Below are 27,010 nucleotides of genomic sequence, written 5' to 3'. Positions count from 1 at the left end.
CCATGACGGAGCGAGGGAGGGGCAGGCTGTAAGAGCAGTCCAGCTGCTCAGCTACAAGAGCCCAGGGCTGGGAGCCGGAAGACCCAACTTCCAGGCCTAGTTCAACCAATAACCCCCAGTCTTCTCATCTTTCTCATCTCACCTGGCAGACTCCTACTCATCTTTTGGGTCTCACCTCCTCCAGGAAGACTTCCTTGACCCCACTGCCAACCCCCAGCTAGGTTGGGTCCTCTGCCTCTTTCTTCACAAAGCCCCTGCACGTCCCTCATCACCTGGTCATTTATGTGTCTCCCATGTTAGCCTGGGGTCTCATGGGATTGGGAGCTGCTCTGATTGTTCCCCACGGTGGGCCCAGAGCCTGTACAGTGCCTGGCACCAAGCAGACATGCAGTAAAAAATTGGGAAGGAAAAAGTGGTAATCTCGAGCAAGTCTCTTCCAGGCGTTGGGCCTCAGTTTTTCCATCTCAAACACAAAAAAGCAGGGAGTGGTGAGGCTGGACTCCACATAACGTTGAAGGGCCACACTTGCGTTCCTTCACTAATCTGGTGAGTCTGTATGGAACGTCTGCTGTGAGCTGGGCATGGTGCAGCCCTGGGGTGTGGCTGGGCCAGGGGCCTACAGGGCAGGCAGGGCCACCCACTGGGTCGCACTCACCAGGAGCAGGTGCATCACGTGGTCCTGTGTCGTGTTGCCGTACTTGGTGGCGTTCTGCATGGGCTGTGGAAGGAAGGAATGCGGTCACCAGCACTGGCCCACGGAGGAGGGGCCCTAGAGCGGAGCCAGCAGCCAGGGTCTAGGTCAGAGTCTGAGTCCCAGGTGCACAGCGGGCCCAGCTCTGGCACCTCCAAATGTGAGAGCTCAAGCAGATCACTTTCCCTCCTGCCTCAATGTCCTTATTGGTCATATCTGCATCAGCTGTCCTGCCCAGGGCTCTGTGGGCAGCAGATAGTTGTGTGAACAGGAACATCCCCCATGTGTGCTATCGGGGCACTGAGAAGGGAGGGACTGAGAAGCCATGGGAAAGGAGCACTGTGGGAATGGTGGAGGGCAGGGCCTTCCTCCAAGGGTGGTTCCCAGAGGCCTTCCTCCCCGACACCTGGGAGCCCTCTTCTTCCTGAGGTGGGCCCTGGCCTCCCCCAGCAATCAGGACCCCCTCCCAGCTGGACTTTTCCTGGGTCAGCTGTCGTCCTTGTCTCTTGGCACCTGCCCTTCATCAGAGCCAGATAACACCTCCCCCTTCCTCATCCTGGGGTTGTCCTTACCCCGTGGGACAGGCCTTCCATGGGCAGCGCCTGCATCAGCATGGGGGTGGCCACTCGAATCTTGCTCACAGGTTTGGCAGCTGTGGGGGCAGGAGGTACAGTATGAGTGACCCCAGTGCCCAGGGAAGAGGTACTCAGATCTGGGGACAAAGGTCTCAGGCTCTAATGAGAAGGGGCTGGAATTCCAGACCAGAGGGAGAGGCCAGTGGGCCCAGCTGGTGCAGGAATGGGGGTCTCTGAGGTGATGGACGGAGGGTCTGGGAGGTGTCAGGACAGAGGTGGGGCACTCACACTTGGGCAGCTTCATGCGGAGGCTCTCCAGCTGCAGGTTCTGCGTGGTAACGGTCAGCTTGTCCAGCCGGCCCTGCTGCTGGAACAGGAAGTAGGCGGTGGTGGCCTGGCCGGCCAGGAGCAGAGCCACCAGGACAGAAAAGCCCGTGTACAGGGCTCCACGGCTGCACTTTCTGTTGGAGGGGAGAGAGGATAGGTCAGAGGAGAGTCCACGGAGGTGGCTACCCCAAGGACTGGCTGGAAGTGGGGGGTGGGCCCCCCTCAAGCTATTCTTAACAGACACACACTTTTAGCACAAACAAGTGCCTTTGGTCACGCAGCTTGAAGACATTCCCCCGCCCCTACTTCCAACCATTGCTGCCCCTGCCGTCCTCCCGAGTAGAAGGCCTGGAGCTGCCCTGGGCCTGGGCTGAGCCGGGAAGAGCCAGGGACGAAGGCCTTGTCCTCTCAGGGCCTCGGTCCCACCTGTGCCATGAGGAACGGTGGAGGGTCTCCCCAGGTTCCCTCTGTCAGGGGATCTCCTGAGGATCAGGGCTGCCTTAAAGGGGAAGGGAGCTTTCACCCCCTACCTACCCAACCCCTGCAGTGAAATCAGAGAAAAGGGAAGGAAGTGGGACCCAGACAGCAGAGCAGGGGGACCACCTGAAAAAGAGAAGTGAGGCCTTGACGTTTTAGGAGTGGGTTGGGGGCAGTGGACAATGTCAGATGGGAGCAGGGCCAGGTACCACTCCCTCTGGGGGCACCTTTGCCCAGGTTCTCCGTGTGTCTTTGAGTAAGTCCTTGCCATTCTTCGGGCCTGTCACATGGGTCCCTCTCACCTCAGCAATTCTAGGATTTGATGGTTTTCCTCTTTGAAGTGAGATCAGACTGTGATCTTACTTTAAGTAAGATCAGAAGTATTTCAAATGGTGATATGCAACTGTGTAGGGGGCGGGGTTCAGCAGGAGTATGTTGCCTGAGCCTGTGTGACCTGGGAGAATTTCTCACCCTCTCTGGACTGGCTGACTGCACAGGGAAGGGTGGCCAGGCCTCAGGGAGCCCTTGCAGCTGTCGGCCTTGGATGTGGTTTGGGGGAATGTAAGGATCCTGCGCCAGGACCTTGGGAGTTCCTGATCTGTTTTTTCCCACCGCACTCAGGGCTGGGACTACTAGGACCCACTGGAAAGTGTCAGGATGAGACTGCACCCTGCTTCCTCCAGCAACCTGCAAGGACCGGTTAGGAAACTCCAGGAAACACTTCTGCCTAGTAACTCATCACATCACAAATATGGCTTATTCTCATTGGCTCTCTGCTTGCCAGCCCTCTGAGCTTTCCCGGCCAAGGCCCAGCCCAAGGGATTGTTATTCTGTAAGGAGAAAACAAAAACCCTGTGTGGGGAAAAAGCGGAGACCAGACAGGAAAGGAAAACAAATCCTGCTTCTTGGACGTCCTAAGGAACAGGGGTGGCCTGGCCTCAAAAAGTGGTGAAAACTCCTAACAGGCCTGGGTCTTGCCTGGGTTCAAGCTCTCCAGCTCATGACCTAACTGTGCACCTCTTCTGCACCCCCATACCCCGTCTAGTCCCAGCTCCACCTCCCACCACCCTTTTCTGAACTTCAGTTTCTCAGAAGGCCTAAAAATCTAGAGAGTCATATTGGAGATGAGACCGTAGCCTGGACTAGAATCCTGGCTCTGCTGCTCCCTGAGCTTGGGGACCAGGGGCAAGTCAACTCTCTGAGTAACGAAGCAAGAACATCTACTCAAAGGGTTGTTATGTTAAAAAGATCACAAGCGTGACGCTCTCGTTCCGTCCCTAGCACACAGTTAGCAATGCCGTAAGTAACACTGTGTACTATTCTCAGGGGAGCTAATAATTAACTTTAGCATCTGGTTTCCTTCCTCTTTATACATCTTGAAGGCCTGTCCTCTGGTGCTGGATCAGTGCCAATTCTTGTCACACCCCTCCCTTCATTTCCTCCTTTCCACTGTTTCCTTCTTGAATAAAAAAAAGTTATTGACCAAAGTCAAGAGCCAACCAGAACCAGCAGGAGTCATGAGACAAGTGTTGCCAGGCAGAAGTGTTCACGAAAGGGTCCGAAACGGGCTCAGGTCTGGAATGGCCTGAGCACACGGGGCGGGCCAGTTTTAGAAGCAGCAACTAACTAAAAAGAAAAGCAGATGAGGATTTGACGAGGGCACACACCTGTACACTGAGCCTACGCAGGGTCTGCCACTCACCAGGTGGCCTGAGCTCAGAGGAGTCCCACCTCCCCTCCCACAAATCATGCCTCTAGAAGGGGGCCGGATGGTATAGAGTGAGCTCAAACTTTGAAATCAGACTAGTCCTGCGTTCAAATTCTGGCTCCAATATTCACTAGCTGTGATGATAGGTAAATTAGTTACTAATCTGAGCCTCCATTTTCTCTGATGTAAACATGGGGATAATAGAAGGACCTGACTCCTAGAGTTACTGTAAGAATTAGGATTTAGTTTAGCATTTACTTATGTGTCTGGCACATAACTAATCTCAGTAGTTACTAACTGATTGACATCTGGTGACAGGTATACAGTGAACGGGAACCATTATCATAACTATTGTTGTCATGATGATGATTATTATTATTATTACTGAGACCCAAAGAGAAGCAGTGATTTATCCAAGTCATACGTGACAGTAGCAGAACCTGGACCAGAATCCAGCCCTCACAAGAGTCCTAGCCATGGGATTCCTCAGGATTTTCACAGGCCACTGCTCTCATGGTATGTATCTGGTTACCTGTCTCCGGAAAGCAGTTCCCCATGACATCTCTGAGTGTCTCTCTCAAACGACTTTCTGCCTGGCAACAGCTGACATCACAGCTGTAAATCCCCATGATTTGCAAATTACTTTGTGGAGACTGGGGGAGCGGGGAAAATGGGGTAGCTGCATTCTAACCGCCCCCCCCCCCTTCTTTTTCCAAGGACACACATGAATGAGACCATCTTGGGGCTGGGAGAGGGAGCTCAGAATCCTCTGGATGGCTGTGCTGGCCCATTGCTGCAAGGAAGAGGGGTACAGGCAGGGTGTGACCCACATCAACACTCAGCCCCTTCTAGAAATTTAGCCAGAGCCCCCTCGCCCTTTCTTGACCCCATTCCCACATCTCTCAATCCCTCCTGTGATGGCAGACATCTCCGTCTCCTCTACAGACACCTGCAACTGTAACTCCCCTGATATAAACACATACACCTGCCCGTGGAAATTAGGAGCAAACTCCTCTCTGATGAGCTGCTTCTACCATCCTCTTTTAGAAACTGTGTTTCTCCATCCAAGATCCATAACATTGTCCAAATCTGGCTCAAGGTTTCTAAGCCAGTGTTCATGGCCCAGCTTCGGGGGGTCCGTGAAGCCCCTGATATTGTGTGAAACTCTAGGGAGAGAATCCAAAGCTCTCTTCTGATTCTCAGACGGGAAGTGCGTGATGCAAAGAAAGTTAAAACCCCTGCCCTAGAGGAGCTCCCTCATTTTACGGGAGGGCCAGAGACTTGCTCAAATTCACCCAAACAGCTGTGTTAGAGCAGAGCCTGAACCCGAGCCTCCTGTGACTCCTGGTCCAGTGCTCCTTCCACAGCACCAGTGCCTGTCTGCGTGGTCCAGGATTGTGTGCTCTCACACATACCTCTCCGGGGCTGCGGGGCGCTGGCCCAGGATGGGCACCTGCTCATGGTTGGAGATGAGGTCGCGCTGGTCTTCCATGGTTCTGGCTCCGGATCTTCCCCACGCCTCCTGCTGCTGCTGCTGCTGCTGCTGCTGCTGCCGCCTGCGTGTCTGGGACCCTGAACCCCTGGCTCACCTCTTGAAGTTGGGGCTGAGGAAGAATCTGATTCGTCCACAGGAGGCCACTCCGCCCACCTAGTAGAAGTGGAAGTGAAAGCCACAAAGCTGGAAATACCCCCACTGGGCAAAGCTGCCTTTAATGGGACAGGATGAGGAGGGGGAGCTCCCCAGGCAGGTAGAAAGGCCAGCATGCTTCCATTGGCCACCCAGGGCCCTCATCACTTGTTTCCAGGCAGACCTTTGGATTCATAAGGCTCTTTGGATGTTGGAGAAACAGGCAAATATTCACTCCCCAGATAGGAAATCACTTGGACACAGAAAATGCCTTCTTCTGCCTCCCCTTCTCACCCATAGATGAGTGGGCTCAGGAAGGGGCTGCTCGAGCTTTGGCAAGTCCCTCTCCTTCTCTCTGCTCAGTTATGTCGCCTCAAAACAGGGGAGGAAGGTTGGAGTCAGGGCTCCCTCTGCTCCCTTCTAACTCGAGCACTGAGTGAACCTGACTCCGTGGTTCTTAGCCTCGGGTCCTAATATTTGCCCCCACTGACCAAGCCCTCCTTTGCACTGTGCTAATCGAGTCACAGGCTTCATTTCATTTCCTCTGTACAGAGACCCTCTGAGGACTGTTTTACCTTATTATTCCATTTACACAAAGGGACACGGAGGCTTTGAGAGGCCACATGCTTGCCCAGGCCCATGCCTTCAGGAATTGGTGGAGCCCGTGTTTTTAACCACTCTACTCTCTGCCTCCTGATACTCAAATTGTGGGGTTCAAATTGCGGAGGGTGGGGGCCTCTGCAAGGAGGGGCGGGGGAGGGACCGGGAAAGGGTCCCCATGGGGATTTAATTGTGTTGGCAAGGTTTTATTTCTTACTATCTATGGCTTGTATACCATATTTCTTTTATTAATCTTTGCGTCTTTTGTGTGTTTCTAAATTTGCATTAATAAGTTTTTTTTAATTTAAAAGGCTCTGTGGTTCTGAGATTCAACAAGTCTTAGATGTCAGGAGCCAAGGGAGAGAGGATATGTATTTTCCAGGGGGGGAGAAAAGCAGACACAGCCTTCGATGCAGCCAGACCTGAGTTCAAATCCCGTCAGAAACATCCTAGCTGTATGACTTGAGCCAGTCCCTCAACCTTTCTGAATTGGTTCTCTCCTAATAGAAGAAAGAGAGAAGAACAAGGCCAGAATCAATGTGATGGTTACCATGACCACCTCAAGGCTGAGCTATGGACAAAAATGAAAAATTACATTTTAACTTTGACTGTTGCCAGATAGCCAGAGAACAATGCAATAGTTTTTCCCTGCAATTGTTAGGCCGTTTCAAAAGCCCTGGACACAAGAGAAAGTGTAGCTGGAAAGGGAGACCAATCAGAACTGGACTCAGCCTCAACCTTGCACACTCTGCACTTTTTGCCTTTAAAACCAGCCACCCCAATACCGGGGGATGGGGGCTCACCTATCAACTTGCTGGTTGAGGTGTACTTCCCGGGTTTGCAAACCTTTTAATAAAGCCTCTCTTTTCTCTAAAATTTATCCTTGCCTATAAAGCTGCTCGTTTTGGTTAACACTCCTTTGTAAAGTAAGGGCAATGACACTAAACTCGCAGAGTTGTTAGATTAAATAAGCATATAGCACAGAGCCTGGTACCCGAGAAGATGCTCAAGAAATGAAACTGTTATTCACATATTTACTGCTAAGAAATTTGCTGGCTAATCAAGACAAATGAAATCATATATCCACACAAACTTGTGCATGAATGTTCATGGCAGCTTTATTCATAATAGCCAAAAAATTGGAAGCAACCCAAATGTCCATCCACAGGTCACTGGATAAGTGGATTGTGGTCCATCCATGCAATGGGTACTAATCAACCACGAAAAAGGGAGACTACTGATGCCTGCACCACCCGGAGGAACCTCACAATAATTCTGCTAAATTCCACCGTGTGAAAGAAGCCAGGACAAAAGAGGACATACAGTATGATTCCATTTAGATGAAATTCCAAGACATGCAAACTAATTTACAGTGATAGGAAACAGATGAGGATTGAGGAGGCACAGTGCAGGAAAGGACAAGAGGGAGAGACGGCAAAGGGGCACAAAGAAACTTCTGCGTGTTACGGTTATGCTCATTATCTTGATTGTGGAGCTGTTTTCACAATGTATATATATGTCAAAGCTGACCAAATTGTACATTATAAGTATGTAAAGTTTATTATATGTCAATTATGCCTCTTTAAATAAAGCTATTTAAAAAGTAAGACTTTTCAAAAAGTTCTCTTAAAACACAAGCAACAAAGAAAAATAGTAAGTTGTGCTTCAAAGGACACTGTCAAGAGAGTAAAAAGTCAGCCCACAAAATAGGATAAAATATTTATAAATTATATATCTGATAAGGGTCTAATGTCCAGAATATATAGAGAGCTGTTATTACAACTTGACAATAAAAAGACAACCCAATTTAAAAAAAAGGATATGAACAGACTTTTCTCCAAAGGTGATGTACAAATGTTCACTAAGCACATGAAAAGATGCTCCATATCATTAGTCATTAGCAAAATGCAAATCAAAGCCACAATGAGGTACCAATTCACACCTACGATGATGGCTATAATCAAAAAGACAGATAATAACAATGTTGAAAATGTTGTGGAGAAATTGGAACCCTCATCAACTGCTGGTGGGAATGTAAAATGGTGCAGCTACTTTGGAAAATAACTTGGCAATTTCTCAAAAAGTTAAACACAGAGCTACCATGTGACCCAGTAATTCCACTGCTAGAAATCTACACAAGAGAAATGAAAACATACTTCCAACAAAAACCTGTACACGAATGATCATAGCACCATTAATAATAGCCCAAAAGTGAAAACAATCTAAATATCCATCAACTGACAAGTGGGTAAACAAAATGTGGTATAGCCATACAACGGAGTATTATTTAGCCACAAAAAGGAATTAATACCTCAATAAAACTGTTGTTTTTTTAGAAAAGAGTGAAGTACTGATTCATGCCACAAACTGGATGAATTTTGAAAACATTATGCTAAGTGAAATAAACCAGACACAAAAAGCTACATGTTGTATGATTCCATTTATGTGAAATGTCCAGAAGAGGCAAATCCATAGAGACAGAAAGTAGATTAGTGGTTGCCAGGAGCTAAGGGGAGAAGGGGATGGGAGATGATTGCTAATAGGTATGGGGTTTCCTTTTGGGGTGATGAAAATATTCTGGAATTAGATAAAGGTGATGATTGCACAACTTTGTAGACATACAGAAAACCATTGAGTTGTCCAATTTTAAAAGCTTGAATATTATTGTATGTGAATTATAGCTCAATTTAAACACATTTCTTGGTAATGATGCTAGAACACACATACCTTTGCTTCCTCTCTCACTTTGCTCTGTCACTAAAATGACAAAGAGTTTTTTGGTTTTTTTAAAGAATAAATCTATAAGGACAAAGAAAACAGCAGCAGAATTTTGGAAGCTGGAAAGCAGGTGGACTAGAGGTAATTCCCTTAACAGACCCCAGAAAGCTCAATCCTAAACCTGCAGCTAGAAAAGCTGAGAAGGCCCCTATTTACACAGCAGAACAGGCTCAGGAATTGAGGTGTTAGGCACCTGGGAGAGGGCAAAGGTGGCGCTAAAAAGGGGAGGATTTGTTAGAAGTCTGTTCACGAAACTGTCATGGATACTGTCATCCTCTCACTCCCCAAGACCCCCCACCCTCCCGCTAAGAGGAGACTGGAAGTTTCTCCCCAGGCACAGTGCAGCATATGGGCCCAGTTCTGAAGCTGAGAGTCCCGGCCTTCTCCCTACCCAGTTCCCAGAACGCCAGAAGCCAGGCCTTCTCCCTCCAGGCAATTAATGGGAGGATCCTCCTCCAGGGAGGATGGGCATCCCAGGAGGAATTACCTAAAGATTCTGACATTGGGGGTTCCCAGGTGAAACAACCCAGCCAGGCAACTCTACGGGGCATCCCTCGGTGGATGCGCCCACTCTCGGGTCACGGCTTCCATTTGGCTTTCAGGCAATCAAGGATCATGGGACGCCTGAAGAAAGAGAGTGAACAAAACAAATAACCAAACCCCAAAAAGCACCAGGGAGGAAACAAACGGTCATTAACAGCCTTAGAGAGATACAGGACCCTACTCCATCCACGAAACAAGAATAGGATGCTATAAAGATATGAGTACTATTAGAAACACAAACAAAGGAACAAATGGCTCTTGAAGATTAAAAAGACAAGGGCAGATACTAAACATCAGTAGATGGAAGATAAAGTTTTGTTGTAGTTTCTTTTTAATCTCCCAGAAAGTAGACCACAAAATAAAGATAAAAAGAAAGAAATCAGAGAGAAAAGATAAAAGAATTAAAGACCAGCTCAGGAGGCCCAACAGCCAAATATCAGAGTTCCAGAAATAGAGAACAGAAAATTAAGGGGAAGAAATCATCAGTGAAACAATTCAGTACAATTTCCAGAACTCGAGGACATAAATTTCCAACTGAAATGGCTCAGTGAGTACCGAGGACAAGGTATGAAAATAATTCCACACCAAAGGACATCACCATGAAGTTTCAGAAAAACAAAGACAAAGAGAAGATTCTGCAAATTTCCAGAAAGGAAAAAAAAAAACAGATAGAAAGAATCAGGCATCAGAATGACTTTAGACTTCTTAACAGGAACCCTGGAAACCAGAAGATCATGGAGCAATGCCTTCAAAATTCTATGGGAAAACAATTTCCACCATAGACTCTTAACTGAGCCAAATTATCAAATGGGTGAGGGTGTCGTTAAGATATTTTCAGACATTCAGTATCTCAAAAAATTATTCTTTCTCCAAAAGCTTCAGGAAGTTATGCTCCACCAAAATGAAGGAGTTCACTAAAAATAAAGGAAGATCTGGGACATGGGAAACTAAAATTCAAGTCAGAAAGGGAATGGGGACCCCCAGGATGATGGTACAGAGAAATCCTAGGAGGAAAGCCACAGATCCACACTGGATCAGGCCTGCAGGCTCTGAAGGACATTTCTTCAACCAGATAAAATGGATAACTCTCTGATCTACCTGACTGTGCTGGGAGGCAAGTTAGTCATTCCTGGAGAGCATTCATGAAGCACAGGGAAACCAAGACAACTGTTAACTCCTGGGAAACAAAAGCTCTGCAGGACATGAATAGCAATCCTAGTACACTACGTAGCTCAGCTACGAACGGCATTTACATTGTCATGATGTGGCCCCCACTGAATACTGACCTAACCGAACACACGATAGAGGCGTATGGGAAGACAGGAGGATAGGAAGAGGGACAGACGGACAGAGGAGGAAAGAGGGCTAAATCTTCATCTTCCATAGTGAAAAACCAACCAGATGATGCTTACAACTGGAAAACCAGGGAATAACAATCCCAGAAGTGATTCAGAGATGTGGAGTTAAATACCAAAAGAACTGGCTTAAGAAGTTTGAAAGTGGCACAAAGAGGAAGGCAAGGAGCTGCTGTGTTCACAGCCAGTCTTACAGAAGCATTTGATCTTTGAAATATGTGAGTTTATAACTGACACAAAGTAAAACAGGGCCTTTTCCTTGTGAAGCCACTTTAGGCCACAGCTGAGGGTGACCCCAAAGGTCATCCTGTCCTTGCCCCCAGGAGGCTGGAGATAATTTGAGCAAGGGTGGGCCCCAAGACTGAGTTTCCCAGGGTGGGCCGGATGAGGGCTCCCTCCATCTCTTCTCACAGGGTGAGAGGTCCCAGTTGTCACACAGCCCCACCACCCACCATCACTGCATGGGGAAGGAGACAGAGTGACAGGAAGCAGGAAGGCCTAGTATCTGAAACATTCTTAGGGGATACAGGGTTAAGGAGGATTCAGCTCCCCCATTGTTCATATGGAGAAAGTCTGGCTCAGAGGTGGGAAAGGAACTGGCCCAAGGCCACACAGCAAGGTCACAAAGAACTGGGACTGGCCCATGCAGTATGACACGAGTGTTAAACAAAAGAGCTCTGGGGGCTGACCCATGGCTGAGTGGTTAAAGCTCCACACATTCTGCTCCAGCAGCCTGGGGTTGGTGAGTTCAGATCCTGGGCACGGATCTACTCCACTCATCAGTCATGCTGTGGAGGCATCCCACACACAAAAAAATAGAGGAAGATTGGCAGAGATGTTAGCTCAGGGCTAACCTTCCTCAAGAGAAAAAAAGGAGGAGGGGAGGAGGATTGGCAAGGATGTTAGGGCAAATCTTCCTCACCAAAAAAGAAAAAAACAAAAAAAACCCCAAAAGAGCTCTGGGGTAGACTTCCTGGATTCACATGGCATTCAATGGCGGATCACAAAGCTGAGGAAGGGAAAATGCAGGTGAGTCAGAAACATCTTTTCTCCAGAAAGCACGGAAGTGCTCAAAGACTACTGGGGTTTGTCAGAAGGACCCCAGAGCCGACTTGAAGGGGCACCTGCCAGCCAAATAGGGGACAATTCCCGCATCAGTTAGAATAATTTACCCTCCTCTTTAGAAGGAAGTATTTGTTCAGTCTCAATTGATGATCCTTCTTTAGAGAAGGATACAAGCTAATTAATGTAGAAGAAAAGATAGAATTAGAAAATCACCTGTTTGTAACCTGCAGTGTAATAATTGATTCACGCAAGGCCCACCCATGGATGCCAAAACTGTGAGACAAAGGGTTGGGGCAGAACAGGATATTCACATCCCAAAGTTAAAGACGGAAAGGCCTTTACAATGGTGCAGGCCTGCTGTCACCACCAAGCCACTGAACCTAGCATCACCAGTAGTGGGACAACCTGGCATTTTGTGTTTCCTAATCGGGTAAAATAATCAGCAGCAGCTTTGCTAAAAAAATCGTTGACCTGAATTTGCCTTTAGACCTAAACTCCAGTTTACAGGAAATACAGGGGCCAGCAGAACAAGTTAAATAACACGATGAGGAAACAGACAAATCCAGGGACAGTGTATAGATGACAACTGTGCCCATCAAAGAGTCGATATCACAAAAAAAGGCGTGTGTGTGTGTGGAGAGGATTCTATACTTTAAAAGATTAAAGGGAAATCTAATAACAAATGCAATCTGTAAATCCTGACAAGCCTCTGGTTTGAAAAAAAAGTTGTAAAACGTATTTTTGAGGGGCCGGCCCTGTGGCCAAGTGGTTTCGGTGGCCCACGGTTTCACTGGTTTGGATCCTGGGCGTGGACATCGCACCGCTCATCAGGCCATGTTGAGGCGGCGTCCCACATGCCACAACTGGAAGGACCCACAACTAAAGCGTGCAACTATGTACTGGGGGGATTCGGGGAGAAAAAGCAGAAAAAACCCCATATTTTTGAGAAGCTGGGGAAATTTGAATAAGGACTGAATATTAGATGATATTTGGGAATTATTACTGCTTTTCTTAGGTGTGATAACGGAATTTTAGCCTGCTTAGGAGAATATTTTTCTTTTTAGGAGTTGAAGTCTGAATGAAGTACTTGGAGGTGATGTAACATGAGGTTTGCAACTAATTTTCAAATGGTTCAGAAAAAAAGATGATAGAAAGATAATAGATAAAATTAATAATAGTTGAATCTAGGTGGTGGGTACATGAATGATCAACTTTTCTGTATGTTTGAAATTTTTCATAATAAATGGTTGGAAAAAAATTAAAGCAACTGTGTACAAATTTGATTTCCTCCTATATAAGAATTGTACCGGCTGCTAGGAAGACACTACATTCCCATCATTGTTACAATGACACATTGTTACACTGACAGTGGGCTCTTTCACAGCATGAGCACAAAATATGTGTTGTATAACCCTCTTTGAAATTTCTCAGTGACTATCACAAGTTTTTTGGATAGAAAAAAAAATTCCAGCTCCACCACTTACCAGATGTGTGATTTTGAGCAAATTACTTAACTCCTCTGTGCCTCAGTTTCCTCACCTGTAAAATGGGCATACTAATAGAACCTGCGTCATTGGGTTGTTGGGAAAACTGAATGAATTAATACACATATGCCTGTCTAGAGACTAAGTGTGAAATAAATGTTAGGCAGTTCAATGATAGGATTTTTTTCTGCAAACTTGCTAAATTTGAATCTGGGACCCTGCCTGTGTGCAGAGATTTGGACCTGCTCAACAGAGCCCGAGGGGGCCTCCTGCTCCCTCTCTGGGCCTTCCTGGAAGTCTCCTCCAGCGGAGACCCTCGAGCTAGTCTAGGTGGAGATGCCTGCCCTGCCTTGGTCTAGGCACTCCTGGCCCCAGAGGTGTGAGTTCCTGCCAGTCCCCCTGGGTGAGCCAGGAGGTGGAGCGTCCCAGGACCACCGGTCCATCCTATTCTCCTTCTTGGTCCTGAGTCCCTGAGGGGGAAGAGCTGCCCCAGGTGGCAGGCGGTGCATGTCCAGCCCTGTCCACCACCCTACATGGCCTGGGGCCCTCCTTTCTGTGTGGGCCCCCGCGGGCCCTAGTACACCTTGGCTATGCACAAGGGGCTGGAAAAGGTGCTCTTTGTGGGGAAGGAGCTGGCCTGGGCTCCAACCCTGTATCTGCTACGCCTGCCTCAGGCCAGTCACTGACATCACTTCTTTCATTCACTCACTCATTCATTCAACAATTATTTATTGCGTGTCTACTGGGTACGTGGGCTATGCTGTTGAACAGAGCAGACAAGTGTCCCTGCCCTTAGGGAGTTTACACTCTAGCAAGAGATAACCAAGTAAATGATATTGTTTGTTATGAGAGCCGTGCGTGAGAGGGGAAAAGGAAAGGCATCACTGGTGCAGCAGGATGGGGCAGGGTGAGTACTTTATAGGGTGTAGGGATGGGCCTGACTGACGAGGCGAGATCTGAGTACAGGTGTGAAGGAGATGTGGTGGTTAACAAAGCCCATGTCTAGGGGCATGAAGGAACAGCCGAAGCAGAGGTCCCACGGTGGGGATGTGCCTGGCATGGGTGAGGAACTGCAAGGAGGCCAGCGTGGCTGGAGTGAAGCCACTGAGATGGAGAGTGAGTGGACGTGAGGTCAGCGAGGTACGGGGCCAGATCTGTGGCCATCGTCACGACTTGCGCTTTTCCTCTGAGTGAAATCGGAAGCCGTGGGAAGGCTTGGAGCAGAAGAGTGACATTATCTGACTTGTGGTTTGAAAGGGTGGCTCAGGCTGTCGTGTTGAGAATCTGTCCAATAGGGACAGATAATCCCACTGCCTCATGAGACTGCTGTGAAGGTCCAGGGAGAGCCTGGCTGGGCACCACAGTGTAACAAAAGGCCCTGAACATAACACAGTGTTTCTGGGAGAAAGAGACTAGCTGCTTGACTCCTTCCTGTCTTATGGAAGGGGCAATTGAGCAAGGAGAGGATTTGATCCACCCAAGGTCAGAGGTTCTTACAACCAGTTCAGGTTCTGGAACTCTGGGACTCTCCTCCCCACTGCCATCTGGCAGGTAGGTCAATAGGATGGCCTTTGGACATGTGATCTCAGCCAGCACAGCCAGCAGGACTGACCGAGTGCTCCCCTATGACTCACTCTCCCGACACACAGATATTAAGCACCAGTTCTACGCCAGGCACCAGGACACAGGGGCATTTGGAGACACCTGGCAAGGGCAGAGCCTGCCTCTGGTGGGGCAGGAATCAGATATCCGTTAGAGACCAGGGTTCCAATGGCTTAGGGGTCAGGAGTCAATCTGTGGCTGGGGTCAGGTCACAGCTGAGGCTGGAGGCAGGGAAACCAGTTAGGAGGCTGTCCTGAAGTCAAGATGGAGAGGCAGTGTCTGAGTGTGTGGAGGAAAGGGGGCAAAGGGTAAAAACATCAGAAGGAAAGTCCACAGGATTTGAGCCGGACTGGATATGCAGAGAGAGGTGGGACCAAGAGGCCGCTGAGCTTTCCTGCTGGGGTGATGGAGAAGATGATGTCATTCATAGAAACAGGAAGTCCTTGGCACGTTACAGGAACAAAAAGAAGCGCAGCACGTCCAGCCTAGTGAGTGAGGGGAGAGCGGTTTCGGACGCCGTTGAAGGGACTCGCTGGGGCCTGCTTGTGTAGGCCTTGTCGCAGCTTGGTTATTAGTCCAAGAACAATGGGAAGCTGGTGGAGGCTGTCAGCCAGGCAGGGGCTGGGTCTGGTTTATGTTTTGTTTCGCTTGTTTTTTTTAAGATTTTATTTTTCCTTTTTCTCCCCAAAGCCTCACCGGTATGTAGTGGTGTATTTTCAGTTGTGGGTCCTTCTGGTTGTGGCATGTGGGATGTCGCCTCAGCATGGTTTGATGAGCGGTGCCATGTCCGCACCCAGGATCCAAACCGGTAAAACCCTGGGCTGCTGAAGCGGAGCATGGGAACTTAACCACTCGGCCACGGGGCCGGGCCCCTGGTTTATGTTTTATTTATTTCCTTATTTTTTAAAGATTGGCACCTGGGCTAACAACAGTCGCCAATCTTTTTTTTCTGCTTTATCTCCCCAAACCCCCCCGTACACAGTCGTATACCTTAGTTGCAGGTTCTTCTAGTTGTGGGATGTGGGATGCCGCCTCAATGTGGCCTGACGAGCGGTGCCATGTCCGCACCCAGGATCCGAACCCTGGGCCGCCGCAGTGGAGTGTGCGAACTTAACCACTCGGCCACAGAGCCGGCACCTGGTTTATGTTTTAAAATGACGTGTGAGGGGCTGGCCCAGGGGCGTAGTGGTTGAGTTTGTGTGCTCTGCTTTGGAAGCCTGGGGTTCGCAGGTTCGGATTCCCGGTACAGACCTAGCACTGCTTATCAAGCCATGCTGTGGTGGCATCTCACATAAAATAGAGGAAGACTGGCACAGATGTTAGCTCAGCAACAATCTTCCTCAAGCCAAAAGAGGAAGATTGGCCATAGATGTTAGCTCAGGGCCAATTTTCCTCAAAAAAAAAAAAAAAAAAAAAAGATGTGTGGTATACAGATTTAAAGGGGCAGAGTGGGAGCAGGAGACCAGTTAGAAGTTGAAGTAGGGGGCCAGCCCCTGGACCAGTGGTTAAGTTCCCCCCCTCTGCTCCGTTGGCCCAGAGTTTCACTGGTTTGGATCCTGGGTGCGGACATGACACCACTCACCTGGCCATGCAGAGGCAGCATCCCACACGCCACAACCAGAGGCACTCACAACTAGAATACATAACCATGTACTGAGGGGCTCTGGGGAGAAGGAAAAAAAAAAGACTGGCAACAGATGCTAGCTCAGGGCCAATCTTAAAGAAAAAGAAGTTGAAGTAGTTTAGGTGAGAGATGAGGTGGCTTCAAGTGACGGAGAAGACAAGGAGAAGCAGATGGATTCTATGGCTGTTATGAAGGCATAAACGGCAGGACAGGCTGTGGGAGTGAGGTCAAAGATGGTGCCTGGGTTTCGGGCTGTGAATGGAGGGTGGCATTCGTTGAGATGGGGACGACTGGGAGAACACGTTCTGAAATAGGTAAGCTCCAGAGTTTGGTTCTGGCTGTATTCTGAGTGCCACTCACGCATAGACACCAAGAAGAGGACTGAAGGTACCAGACCGAAACGTAAATGAGAGGGAACGTGTATATTTGTGAACGATCAATTTGCAGATGGTGTTTAAAGCCACGGGACTGCTCAGAGCAGGCCTGCGAATTGGGTTGGGAGGAGATCGGGAGGAGAAGGAGTGGTGCCAGCATGGTACGGGGAGCAGGTAGGGGGGTAGCAGCTGCAAGAGGACGCAGTCGTTGTGTTAGAGCATGTTTGTCCGAATACAGGAGTGACTCAGGGTTGTGGGGGAGAGACTGATGATGCTGAGGAGGAGGGGTCCCGCTCAGTGAGTCCCATGGTGCTTCCGCAGAGCTGCCCCTCCACAGCAAGGTCGCTAGGCTGTCGAGCCTCCTCCCTAGGCTGGGTGGCCCTGGAGTGTCTCTCCTCCAAGGCACCAAACCAGCTCCCTCCCACCTCTCTTTTCCTGCTCCCCAGGACTCAGACCTCCTGCCTGGGCCTGGCAGCTCATTTCCCAAATGCTGCCACCAACAGTGCCATCCACTGGGTTTGAGGGAAAAACGAAACTTACTGAATTATACTAAGACCCTAGCTCCTGACTTTCACTGTCTCTTGATGGAGCTCTGTCTCACCTCTTTGATTGAATGTATGTCATTCCCATACCAATGGCCAATCTTCCTCTTTTGGCTTGAGGAAGATTGTTGCTGAGCTAACATCTGTGCCAGTCTTCCTCTATTTTACGTGAGATGCCACCACAGCATGGCTTGATAAGCAGTGCTAGGTCTGTACCGGGAATCCGAACCTGCGAATGCGGCTTCTCATTTTATTGTCACAACAGCCCTGTGAGTCTCAGGGAGATTAATGAGATTTACAAGTGCTAGTTAAGCGCCAGCAAGCAGCAGAGCTGGGATTTGAACCCAGATCTGAGCTGTCTGCAGAGCCCATTCTCTTACCTACCAGGCCCTGCTGCCTCCCACAGACCCCATACTCACTTTGACCAGTCTTAGGGAAGGCCATGTCTCCTATGGCCCCTACTCCCATGGGAGGGATTAGAAAGGCAGATGGGATGCCTTCCCAATCTTTGTTTCATCTGGGCAATTTCTACCTCCATTACTTTCCAGACAAGCTTAATATCAGTTTACCAGGCTTGTGTCCCACCCAGGAATGATTCTTTTTGAGCATTTCCTCACATCCCTGATGGTTTGCCTGCATGCCTCCAGAGATAGAGAGCTCACTACCTCCATGGGTAGCCTGTTCTAGGCAATAGGATAGCATAGTGACCCAGAGTATGGACTCCAGCTCAAGTTGCTTTGGTTGAATCTCAACTCTGCCACCTATTGGCATCCTGTGCCTCAGTTTCCTCACCTGTAAAACGGTAATAACAGTAGTACCCACTTCAAGTACTAGTATGATTATAAGGACTAAACAAGATGCTACTTTTAAGTTGCTTGGTACGTGCTTAATAAACTTTAGCTGTTGACATTATCATTACTGTATTTTTCCTGAGCTAGAATACAGCTTGCCTCCTTCTGCCTCCACAGTGGGCCCAGCCCTGTCCTTTGGAATTCTTCCACACTCACCTGCAGGTTATCCCTATTGTTCTGCATTTCTCAATTTTCATTTTCTCCTGACGCCAAAACGTTTTTTTTGCAAGCTCAGTTATTCACCATGCAAACACGATTTTCCTATAAACATGACTTCTCCTTGACAGTCACTGGTTGTTTGCCTGGCAAACTTGACATTGCCAAATTCATAACTCGGGGTGGAAGAATGCAGCTTCAAGACCTCGCCTCCTGCCCTCACAGGCCTGCTTGTTGGCTCCCAGGCTTTTGCATTCCCTGGTTTGGGCCCCAGTGACTGCTTATCCTAAGCATCTACCATCACGGCAGGATTACATCATGATGAAGAGCCCAAACTCTGGAGCTAGACAGAACCAGTTCAAATCGAGACTCTTCTGCTTCCTGGCTGTAAGAGATCTTAGCCAAGACACTTGGTCTCCCTGAGCCTCTGTTTCCTCATCTGCAAAATGAGACCAATAATCATCTTGCCTCCTTCATAGGATGTGGCGAGGACTGACTGATACATAGAAACCACTCAGCACAGTGCCTACCTCAGTAAACGTTTGCCATGAACATTCCAGGGCCATGCTGTGCAATAAGGCAGCCACTAGCTGCACGTGGCAGGTGAAGCCTTGAAACGTGGCTAGTCCAAATTGAGATGTGCTGTAAGTGTAAAACACACACTGGATTTCAAAAGACTTAATACACAAAAAGAAAGTAAAATATCTTGACAATTTTTTATATTGATTATATGTTGAAAGGAAAATATTTTGGATTTATTGGGTTAAGCAAAATATATTATTACAATTAATGTCATTTTTGTACTTTATTAATATGGCTACTAGAAAATTTGAAATTACATATGTGGCTCAGTTTTGTGGCTTGCATTGTGTTTCTTTTGGACAGTGCTATGGTGAGTTTTTCTTTTCTTGATAGTGGTGGTTTTTTTTTCATTGGAGGAGAAGAGAAATGGTACATTTGGTTTTGGGGTATTTGAATTTTAGTGGCTGCACCTGTCTCATAGATGGCATCTGAGCCGCACGGGCTCCTTGGAGATTATAGAGATCCAATCTCCCCTCTGCAAAGATAGGGAAACTGAAGCCCATAAGAAATGGGATATACTCAGGGCCACACCATTAATAGTGGCAGAAGCCAGATCAGAACCCAGACACCTCCCCCATCCCGACAGGCGGCTTCCTGTCAGAACGATGCCACCTGGTGGTCATCCATATATGACCGCTGCAAGCTCCCACAGCGCAGGGCTCCCTCAGCTCCTCAACCTCCTTGCCAGCCTGACTGCGCTGAGCCCCAGCCTGCCAGGGGTGTCACAATGAAGTGATTAAGGGCACAATCTGTGGTTACAGACAAGTGCAGGTCTGAATCCCGCCTCTGCCCCTTTCTAGCTGTGTGCCCCTGGACCAATCGTTGAACTTCTCTGCCCCTCAGTTTCCCCATGTGTAAGATGTGGGTAATAACACTACTTACCTCAAAGCGAATGAATGACATAACACCTGTAATCTGAGCCAACAAATATTTACAGAGCACCATCACTTACGCTCTGTTCCTGGTGCTGGGATACAGCAGTGACCTAAACAGACAAATCCAGTGGTTCTCCAAGTGTGGTCTCCACCTGGGGACTCGTTAGAAGTGCAAATTCTCAGGCCTCCTCTCCAGATCTACTGCATCCGAATCAGAGGCATGCTCAAGTTGAGAACCACTGGACTCAGAGACATGGATGTATTTATCAGATGGGGTTAAGCAACATGAATGTGGCAGGATACATGGATAAATGGCTTGAGAACGATGGCCTGAGGTGGCGGGATACTAATTGATCTGTGATGGTCAGGGAAGAACTGTCTGATAGGTGACAAAATTCAGCAGAGATCTGAAAGCAAATATTTAGAGGAAAGGGAAAAAGGGCATGCCTTTGCACCTTCCAAACACTGCCTGTAAACTGCATACACAACTTCTGCTTATATTGCATTGGACAAAACAGTCATATGGGCCACGTCTAGCTGCCTGGGCTGGGAACTGTAGTCTTTATCCTGATCAACCATACATTCAGCTAAAAACTGAGACTCCTATTTACAATAGAAGATGAAGAAAAAGAATATTGGGGAACAATTGTTTCTGCCATACTAAGCGATCCTGATGTAACTAGCCTTTGGGAGTCTGGTTTACACTTGTATGCTTCCAACAATGGGGAGATCACTATCTCATGAAGCAGTTTTATTTCCTCTTTGAGCAGCCCTTTTACCTTTTTTTTGAGGAAGATTAGCCCTGAGCTAACATCTGCTGCCAATCCTCCTCTTTTTGCTGAGGAAGATTGGCCCTGAGCTAACATCCATGCCCATCTTTCTCTACTTTAGATGTGGGATGCCTGCCACAGCATGGGTTGACAAGCGGTACATAGGTCCACACTTGGGATCCAAACCGGCGAACCCTGGGCCACGGAAGTGGAACATGCAAACTTAACTGCTGCGCCACCGGGCCAGCCCTGAGCAGCTCTTTTAGAAAACCGTTCAACTCTACCTCTCTACAACTCCTAACCACTGACCAAGTTCTACCAACTTAGGACTACACACAATACTGCCTGCCCTCTCCTCCCCAAGACAGAACTTTACCTCTCTGAAGTCCCTTAAACATCTCTTTGGACTGCCTACGGTCAATAATGCTTCCCTGAAGCCACATCTTGGGAAAGGTCCTCCTGATCTTGCATCAGAAGATTGAGAATAGCCTTGAGAGTGCCCTCCTGGATGACAGGGAGCTCCCACATGACCACCCAGGTCAACGAAGGCTACCTGGAAGCAGAAACAGCTGGCAAGGCTAGTGCTCTACCTCAGGCAGAAGCCAGAGGAAGCCATGCAGGCACATATTTAGTTCCAGTACTCTTGGAATCTTCTGTTTTGTAATTTCCTCGTGTTTATTTTGCAGTTCAGTAATTCTCTCTTCACTTGGCTCTAATCTGCCATTGAACTCATCCACTGAGTATTTAATTTCAATTATCATATGTATTTTTATTTCTAAAAGTTTTCTTTGGCTCATTTTTTAACATATCTGATTATTATTTATACTTTTTGCCCACTCTTTTTTGTTCCATGTGTACTTCTTTAAACATTTCTTATGTAGTTATTTTATATTGATAATTCTAATATGATCTGAAGCCTTTGGGGTATACATGTCTGCTGTTTATGCTCTCATTCAGGTGGCTTATTTTCATGTGCGTTGATTTTTTTTCTTTTGGAGCCATATTTGGTTGAACCTAACCTGTAGGAAACTGAAGGGCCTCAACCGTGCATGGTTTTCTCCAGAAAGGATTGCTTTTGCTTCTGCCAAGAGCCTGAGGACACTCCTACCTGGGACCACATTAGCCCAGAAATCTGAGGATTTCTGGCTTAACGTGGTCAAGTTCAGCTCCCTCACCTTGGGGCTGGGGTTGGGAGTGGGGACAGAACCTAAATTTAACCTCCTCTCATTGACTCTGGCATTTGCCCCAACGGCCACCCCCAACTTTCTTTGCCTACAGCTCTGTTTGATGTTCTCTTTCTCATTTCTTTAATGGCCTTGTGCATTTCCTTTACTTCTCTGGAGCCCAGGAATGCATGTTTGTCTTAATTTATCCAAGATGTAGAAAGATCCTTCAAACTACAGTCATGTGCCACATAACAACGTTCCAGTCAATGATGGACTGCATATATGACAGCTGACCCATAAGATTAGTACCACATACCCTAGGTGTGCAATGGGCCATACCATCTAGGTTTGTGTAAGTACACTCTATGAGGTTCAATGACAAAATCGCCTAACACATTTCTCAGACCATATTCCCATTAAGTGACACATGCCTGTATCTAGCTGGCTGAATTACAGGTGAAAGCCCATTCGTCCATTTTCTCAGTGATTCATCAAACAAATCTTTATTGAGCCCCTACTTTTGCAGACTGTGCTGGGTGCTGGGGCAGCAGACACTGAACAAGACATACTCCCTGCCCTCTCAGAGCTCAGATTAGCGAGGAAGATAGGCTATTAGAATAAAGGGCGACCAGTGGAACCATGCGGGGAGTAAGGATGCTGTGGGAATTCAGTGGAGAAGCACCTTGAGGGGCATCCTGGAAGATACCTTTGAGAGAGTGACGAAAAACTGATTCTCATAGATGAGGCAGTGAAGCCAAGTGGGAGAAAGTAAACAGTGAAGGAGCCAAGCTGGAGGGGGGCACAGGGGCAAGAGACTGAAGGCATGGACAAGTGGCAAAGCGAAAGGAAGTGGGTTTGGCTTGGGCAGAGTGAGAGGGGAAGGGTATGCCAGGGCCAGATAAAACGCTGGAGATGCATGCAGGAGACTGGGTTCTAGACTGAAGACAACAGGGTGGGGCAGTGACAAGATGGCAGGGCAGCGACAATTCAATTAGTTTTAGATCACACAGCTGCAGTGTGGTCTAGGGATAGGCAGGGGCCAGAGGGAATACAGAGAGACTTGCTATGAGAGAAACTGTTGCAGGAGCTCAGGTAAGAGAGAGGAGCCAGAGAGAAATAGGGACCACTTCTAGCGGCCTGGATGTGGGTGCAGTTATAGCCAGTGCCTTCAGGCTCACCTGCCAAGTCCGGGCTTCCGTGGTCTGCAGTCGCAGGTGGGCAACAGCTCGTCTAGTCCTGCCCTGCTCTGCCCGCCTCAGTGGCCAATAGCCTGCAACGTTACAACCGGAGCTGCACAAACTGGCTCTCCTTGCAAACGAAACTCTGAAAGGAACTGCTTTCAAAGACCTGGCTGATTGCATCTCTGGTTAGCAGGAAACAGCAGAAGTTGCAAAGTCCCATCAAAGGAAATAGAAAGAATGCTCCAGCAACTGCCAGCATTTTTCCACCAGGATTCCAGCCAGCTGTCACTCATGCTGTTGGCATACGAAGTGAACAGGCACAAGAATAGCAGCAGCTTCTCCAGTGCCAGGCACTGTGCTAAACACTTTAATCTTATTTAACTTTTGTGATACAGCCGTTATCATAGGAATTTTCACTAAATGGCTGAGCAGTTAAGCAATGTGCCTAGTTACAGTCTAAAGCTGGGGAACTAGGATTTTCACCCGGGCATCTTTAGCTCTTGAGGGTCTGTGCACCACATCCTGCCTTAGAAACCAGGCTTACAGTGAGAAAGCATTCGCATTTTTTTCCTAATAATTTTATTTTGGAATAATTTTAGATTTATCAAAGTCACAAAGCTTATATGGCTTTTCTGTATAACCACTCATCCAGTTTTCCCTAACATTAACATCTTACATTACCATGAGATGTTTGTCAAAACTAAGAAACTAACACTGGTACATTATTACTACCTGAACTTGAGACTTTATTCGGATTTTGCTAGTTTTTACACGAATGCCCTCTTTCTGGTCCAGGATCCAACACTGCATTTAGTTATCATGTCTCCTTAACCTCCTCTGGTCTTCTGTCCTTGTTTTTCTTGATTTTTGACGATTTAAGTACTGCTATCTTGTAGAACGTCTTCCACCTGGGCAATGGGATTTTAGCAAGAGTACCACAGAGGTGAAGTGCTCTCACCTCCTCAGAGTACGCGGTATCATGTAACATGATTTATCACAGTGATACCAACCCTAGGAATGTGGTGAAGGTGGTGCAGGCCAGGTTTCTCCAGGGCAAAGTTAGCACTCTCCCTCTTTCACATTGTTCTTTGGAAAGTGAGGCACTAAGTCCAGCCCTCACTCAATGGGAGGAGAAATTAAGTTCCACAGAGTGGAAGAGGGAGTATCTACTTACACTATTTGGAATTCTTTTACGAGGAAAACTTGCACTTTCTTCATTTATTTATTGAAATCACTTATATGGACTCTTTTTACATTGTGGGTGGTAATCTCACTCCTCATTTTTCTTTAAAGATTTTATTTTTCCTTTTTCTCCCCAAAGCCCCCCGGTATGTAGTCGTATATTTTTAGTTGCGGGTCCTTCCAGTTGTGGCATGTGGGACGCCACCCACGTGTGGTTCGATGAGCCGTGCCATGTCCGTGCCCAGGATTCAAACCAGCAAAACCCTGGGCTGCCCAAGTGGAGCGCGCGAACTTAACCACTAGGCCACGGGGCTGGCCCTCACTCATTTTTAAGATGAAGAAATGAGGTTCAAAAAGGCTGACTCGTCTCACAGCACAGGGCAGGCTGGTAAAAAGGCTGACTCGTCTCACAGCACAGGGCAGGCTGGTAAAAGCCCTGGCTAGACTTAGGTGTCCAGGACTCTTCTGAGGGGAAGAGTGTTGTAAAGAATGCGATCTGTATGTCCAGACAACGGAATATTAGTCAGTTAATAAAAAGGAATAAAGTACTGATACATGCTACATGAACCTTGAAAACATTCTGAATTAAAGAATTCATAAAATCTATACACAAAAGACCACATATTGTAGACTGCACTTACATGACATGTCCAGAACAGGCAAATCTATAGACAGAAAGTATTTGGATTAGGGGTTACCTTGGGCAAGAAAAAGGAGTGACTGCTAACGGGTCTGGGGTTTTTTTGGGGGGGGGGGGGACGGTCACGAATATGTTCTAAAATTGTTGAGATGGCTACACAACTGAATATACTAAAAACCACTGAACTGTACACTTCACATAGGTGAATTGTATGGTATGTGAATGATAGCTCAATAAATTTGTTATTCAAAGTGCAGCTCAGGAGTCAGAACTGCTTTCTCTTGTAAGCTGTGACCTTTGGCAAGTCACTTTCTATGTTGGTTTTCCTTACCTGTATTATGGGAATGACACCAGCTTTTCCATCAGCTTTAAGATTCAACAAGATGATTAAAATGCTCAGCAGGGTCTGGCGTGTAAGCAATGCTGCTTCATCACAGTAACCCACCTGTCTCAGGACCTCTCTATAAGCTCCTTCCCTCTGCTCAGAAAGCGGCTTGTTCCTTTGTCAGTTTCTGCTCAAAACATGCCTTCAGAGGTCTGCCCTAAGTTAACAGCATCCCAACATACCTTCCTTTTTATTCAATACTTATTTACAATCACGAGACTTGAAATTTAAATTGAGATAAACAGGATATTGAGCATGTATTTTATCACGTGGATTACAGCAGACGTGGCACGGTTCTGGAGCCAAACTGTCTCTGAGACTTACTGCAAATGGCCTTGATAGTAGAAAAGGTGGCATGATGTGGGACCCTGAAGCTATCATGGCAGCTTCCCGATTTCACACGAGATGTCCCGATTCAAGCACAGTGATGCCGTTCTGGAACTAGTAAATGTAGCTAATCCAGCAGCTCAGACTGAGGCATGTTTACATTCGTAATAAGCGATGATTCCTGACTGGACAAGCAGCTCCTTGGGCAGCCTGACTTGAGAATAACTCTGTAAGCCACCTGACATGGTGTAATATATCTTTTTATTCAAATTGTCTAGAGTAGAATCTGTTCTGTATCAGAATACTGGCCAATATGAACCCCCAAAGAGAATACACAGAACACACAATAGCTTTTAACGGCTATTTTTTAAAATAAGTAATTGTGTTGAATAATTGATCCTGATGACAGGTCTCCCATTGTGATTCTTTTCACTCCGTTATTTTCTGCTTCCTTCTATTCCTCATCTGTTGCCTTGTCATTCAGAGGAAAGGTGAGAGCAGACTATACATTCAGCTGTAAGATCTGCAAGGAAATGTTCTTCCGAAACGCAACATCTCATTTCTAATTTGCTTTGATTCTTCAAACCTTCCCCTCTTGTCCTGACTTTTCCTATGCAACTTATCACTCCCTTGTACTCTCAATGCCCTCCCGTCTCTAGCCAGGGACACTCAGCATCCTCTCCTCTCCATTAGGCCTGGCTAACCCTGTTCACCCACCAGCTACTGTCCTGCATCTTGTATCCACCTGTCAGAGTAGCAGTCACCAATGCAGGGCCCTATGCTAAAACTCTTGCAGAACACTCAGTACCATCTGGTGCCACTGGGTCCTTGGAACTGAATGCAAGCTTCCGGAAAGCAAAAAACTTTTTATCGTTGATGAAAATAGGGCTTGGTGTGTATTTGTGGAATGACTGAATCTTTATGTACTTTATGTACTGATGTGGAACAATCTCCAAGATCTGCCAAGTGAGAAAAAGATGCAGTAGAGTGTGCTACCAATTTTGCACAGAAGGTGTGGGGGGGCGAGTACACCCACACGTGTTTATATATGGCTCAAGTCTGGAAGGCTCCTCTTCTGCTCAGGGTACACTTGGCTCAACAGTTTCTACTCCGTTCTGGCTCTTTAAGAATTGGTCCATTTTTGGAACCAACATCTCCACTTTCAAACAAGGTCTCTAAGGCCTTGGTCTGCTTTGGACGACTGAGGCAGCTTACTGCAGCAATGGGCAGCAGGGAAAAGACCCAACTCCAGGACTAGTATCTCACCTCTCCTTATCCTCCTCCCGCTAGCAAAGTCAGTTTGCAGACCACAGGCTCATCCTCTGTCCCATGTCAGGGGCTGAATCAACCCCTTTTGTGTCTATCTACATTGTCTGAAGCAATATATCTTCGAAATACCGGCTTGTTTATCACTGTATCTGTGACCTTGAGTCAGTCTCCCGTCCTGGTCAAACACTGACAGGAGGAAAGAATCAAATATCCCTGAGGGGTGGCCACTACATGGAGGAGAGAAGACTAGAGTC

General features: G+C 47.5%; 1 protein-coding gene across 2 annotated transcripts in view; it reads right to left on the bottom strand.

The window, feature by feature from the left end:
* CD74 (CD74 molecule) overlaps window positions 1-5,445 on the bottom strand; it is an 8,856-nt gene extending 3,411 nt beyond the window's left edge. Inside the window, exons 1-4 of one of the 2 annotated variants that reach the window (XM_046666370.1) lie at window positions 5,194-5,445; window positions 1,555-1,727; window positions 1,264-1,343; window positions 656-718 (exon numbers count right to left, since the gene is read on the bottom strand). In XM_046666370.1, the coding sequence (XP_046522326.1) occupies window positions 656-718; window positions 1,264-1,343; window positions 1,555-1,727; window positions 5,194-5,270 (393 nt within the window). In that variant the 5' untranslated portion in view covers window positions 5,271-5,445. The remainder of the gene's footprint in view (window positions 1-655; window positions 719-1,263; window positions 1,344-1,554; window positions 1,728-5,193) is intronic. The other variant, XM_046666371.1, reaches the window with a different exon arrangement.
* Between the last annotated feature and the right edge of the window lie 21,565 nt (window positions 5,446-27,010).

Source organism: Equus quagga, chromosome 7 (genome assembly GCF_021613505.1).
Source record: "Equus quagga isolate Etosha38 chromosome 7, UCLA_HA_Equagga_1.0, whole genome shotgun sequence".
In the NCBI taxonomy this organism is placed as follows: domain Eukaryota; kingdom Metazoa; phylum Chordata; class Mammalia; order Perissodactyla; family Equidae; genus Equus; species Equus quagga.
This window is presented reverse-complemented; position numbering and strand designations above follow the sequence as displayed.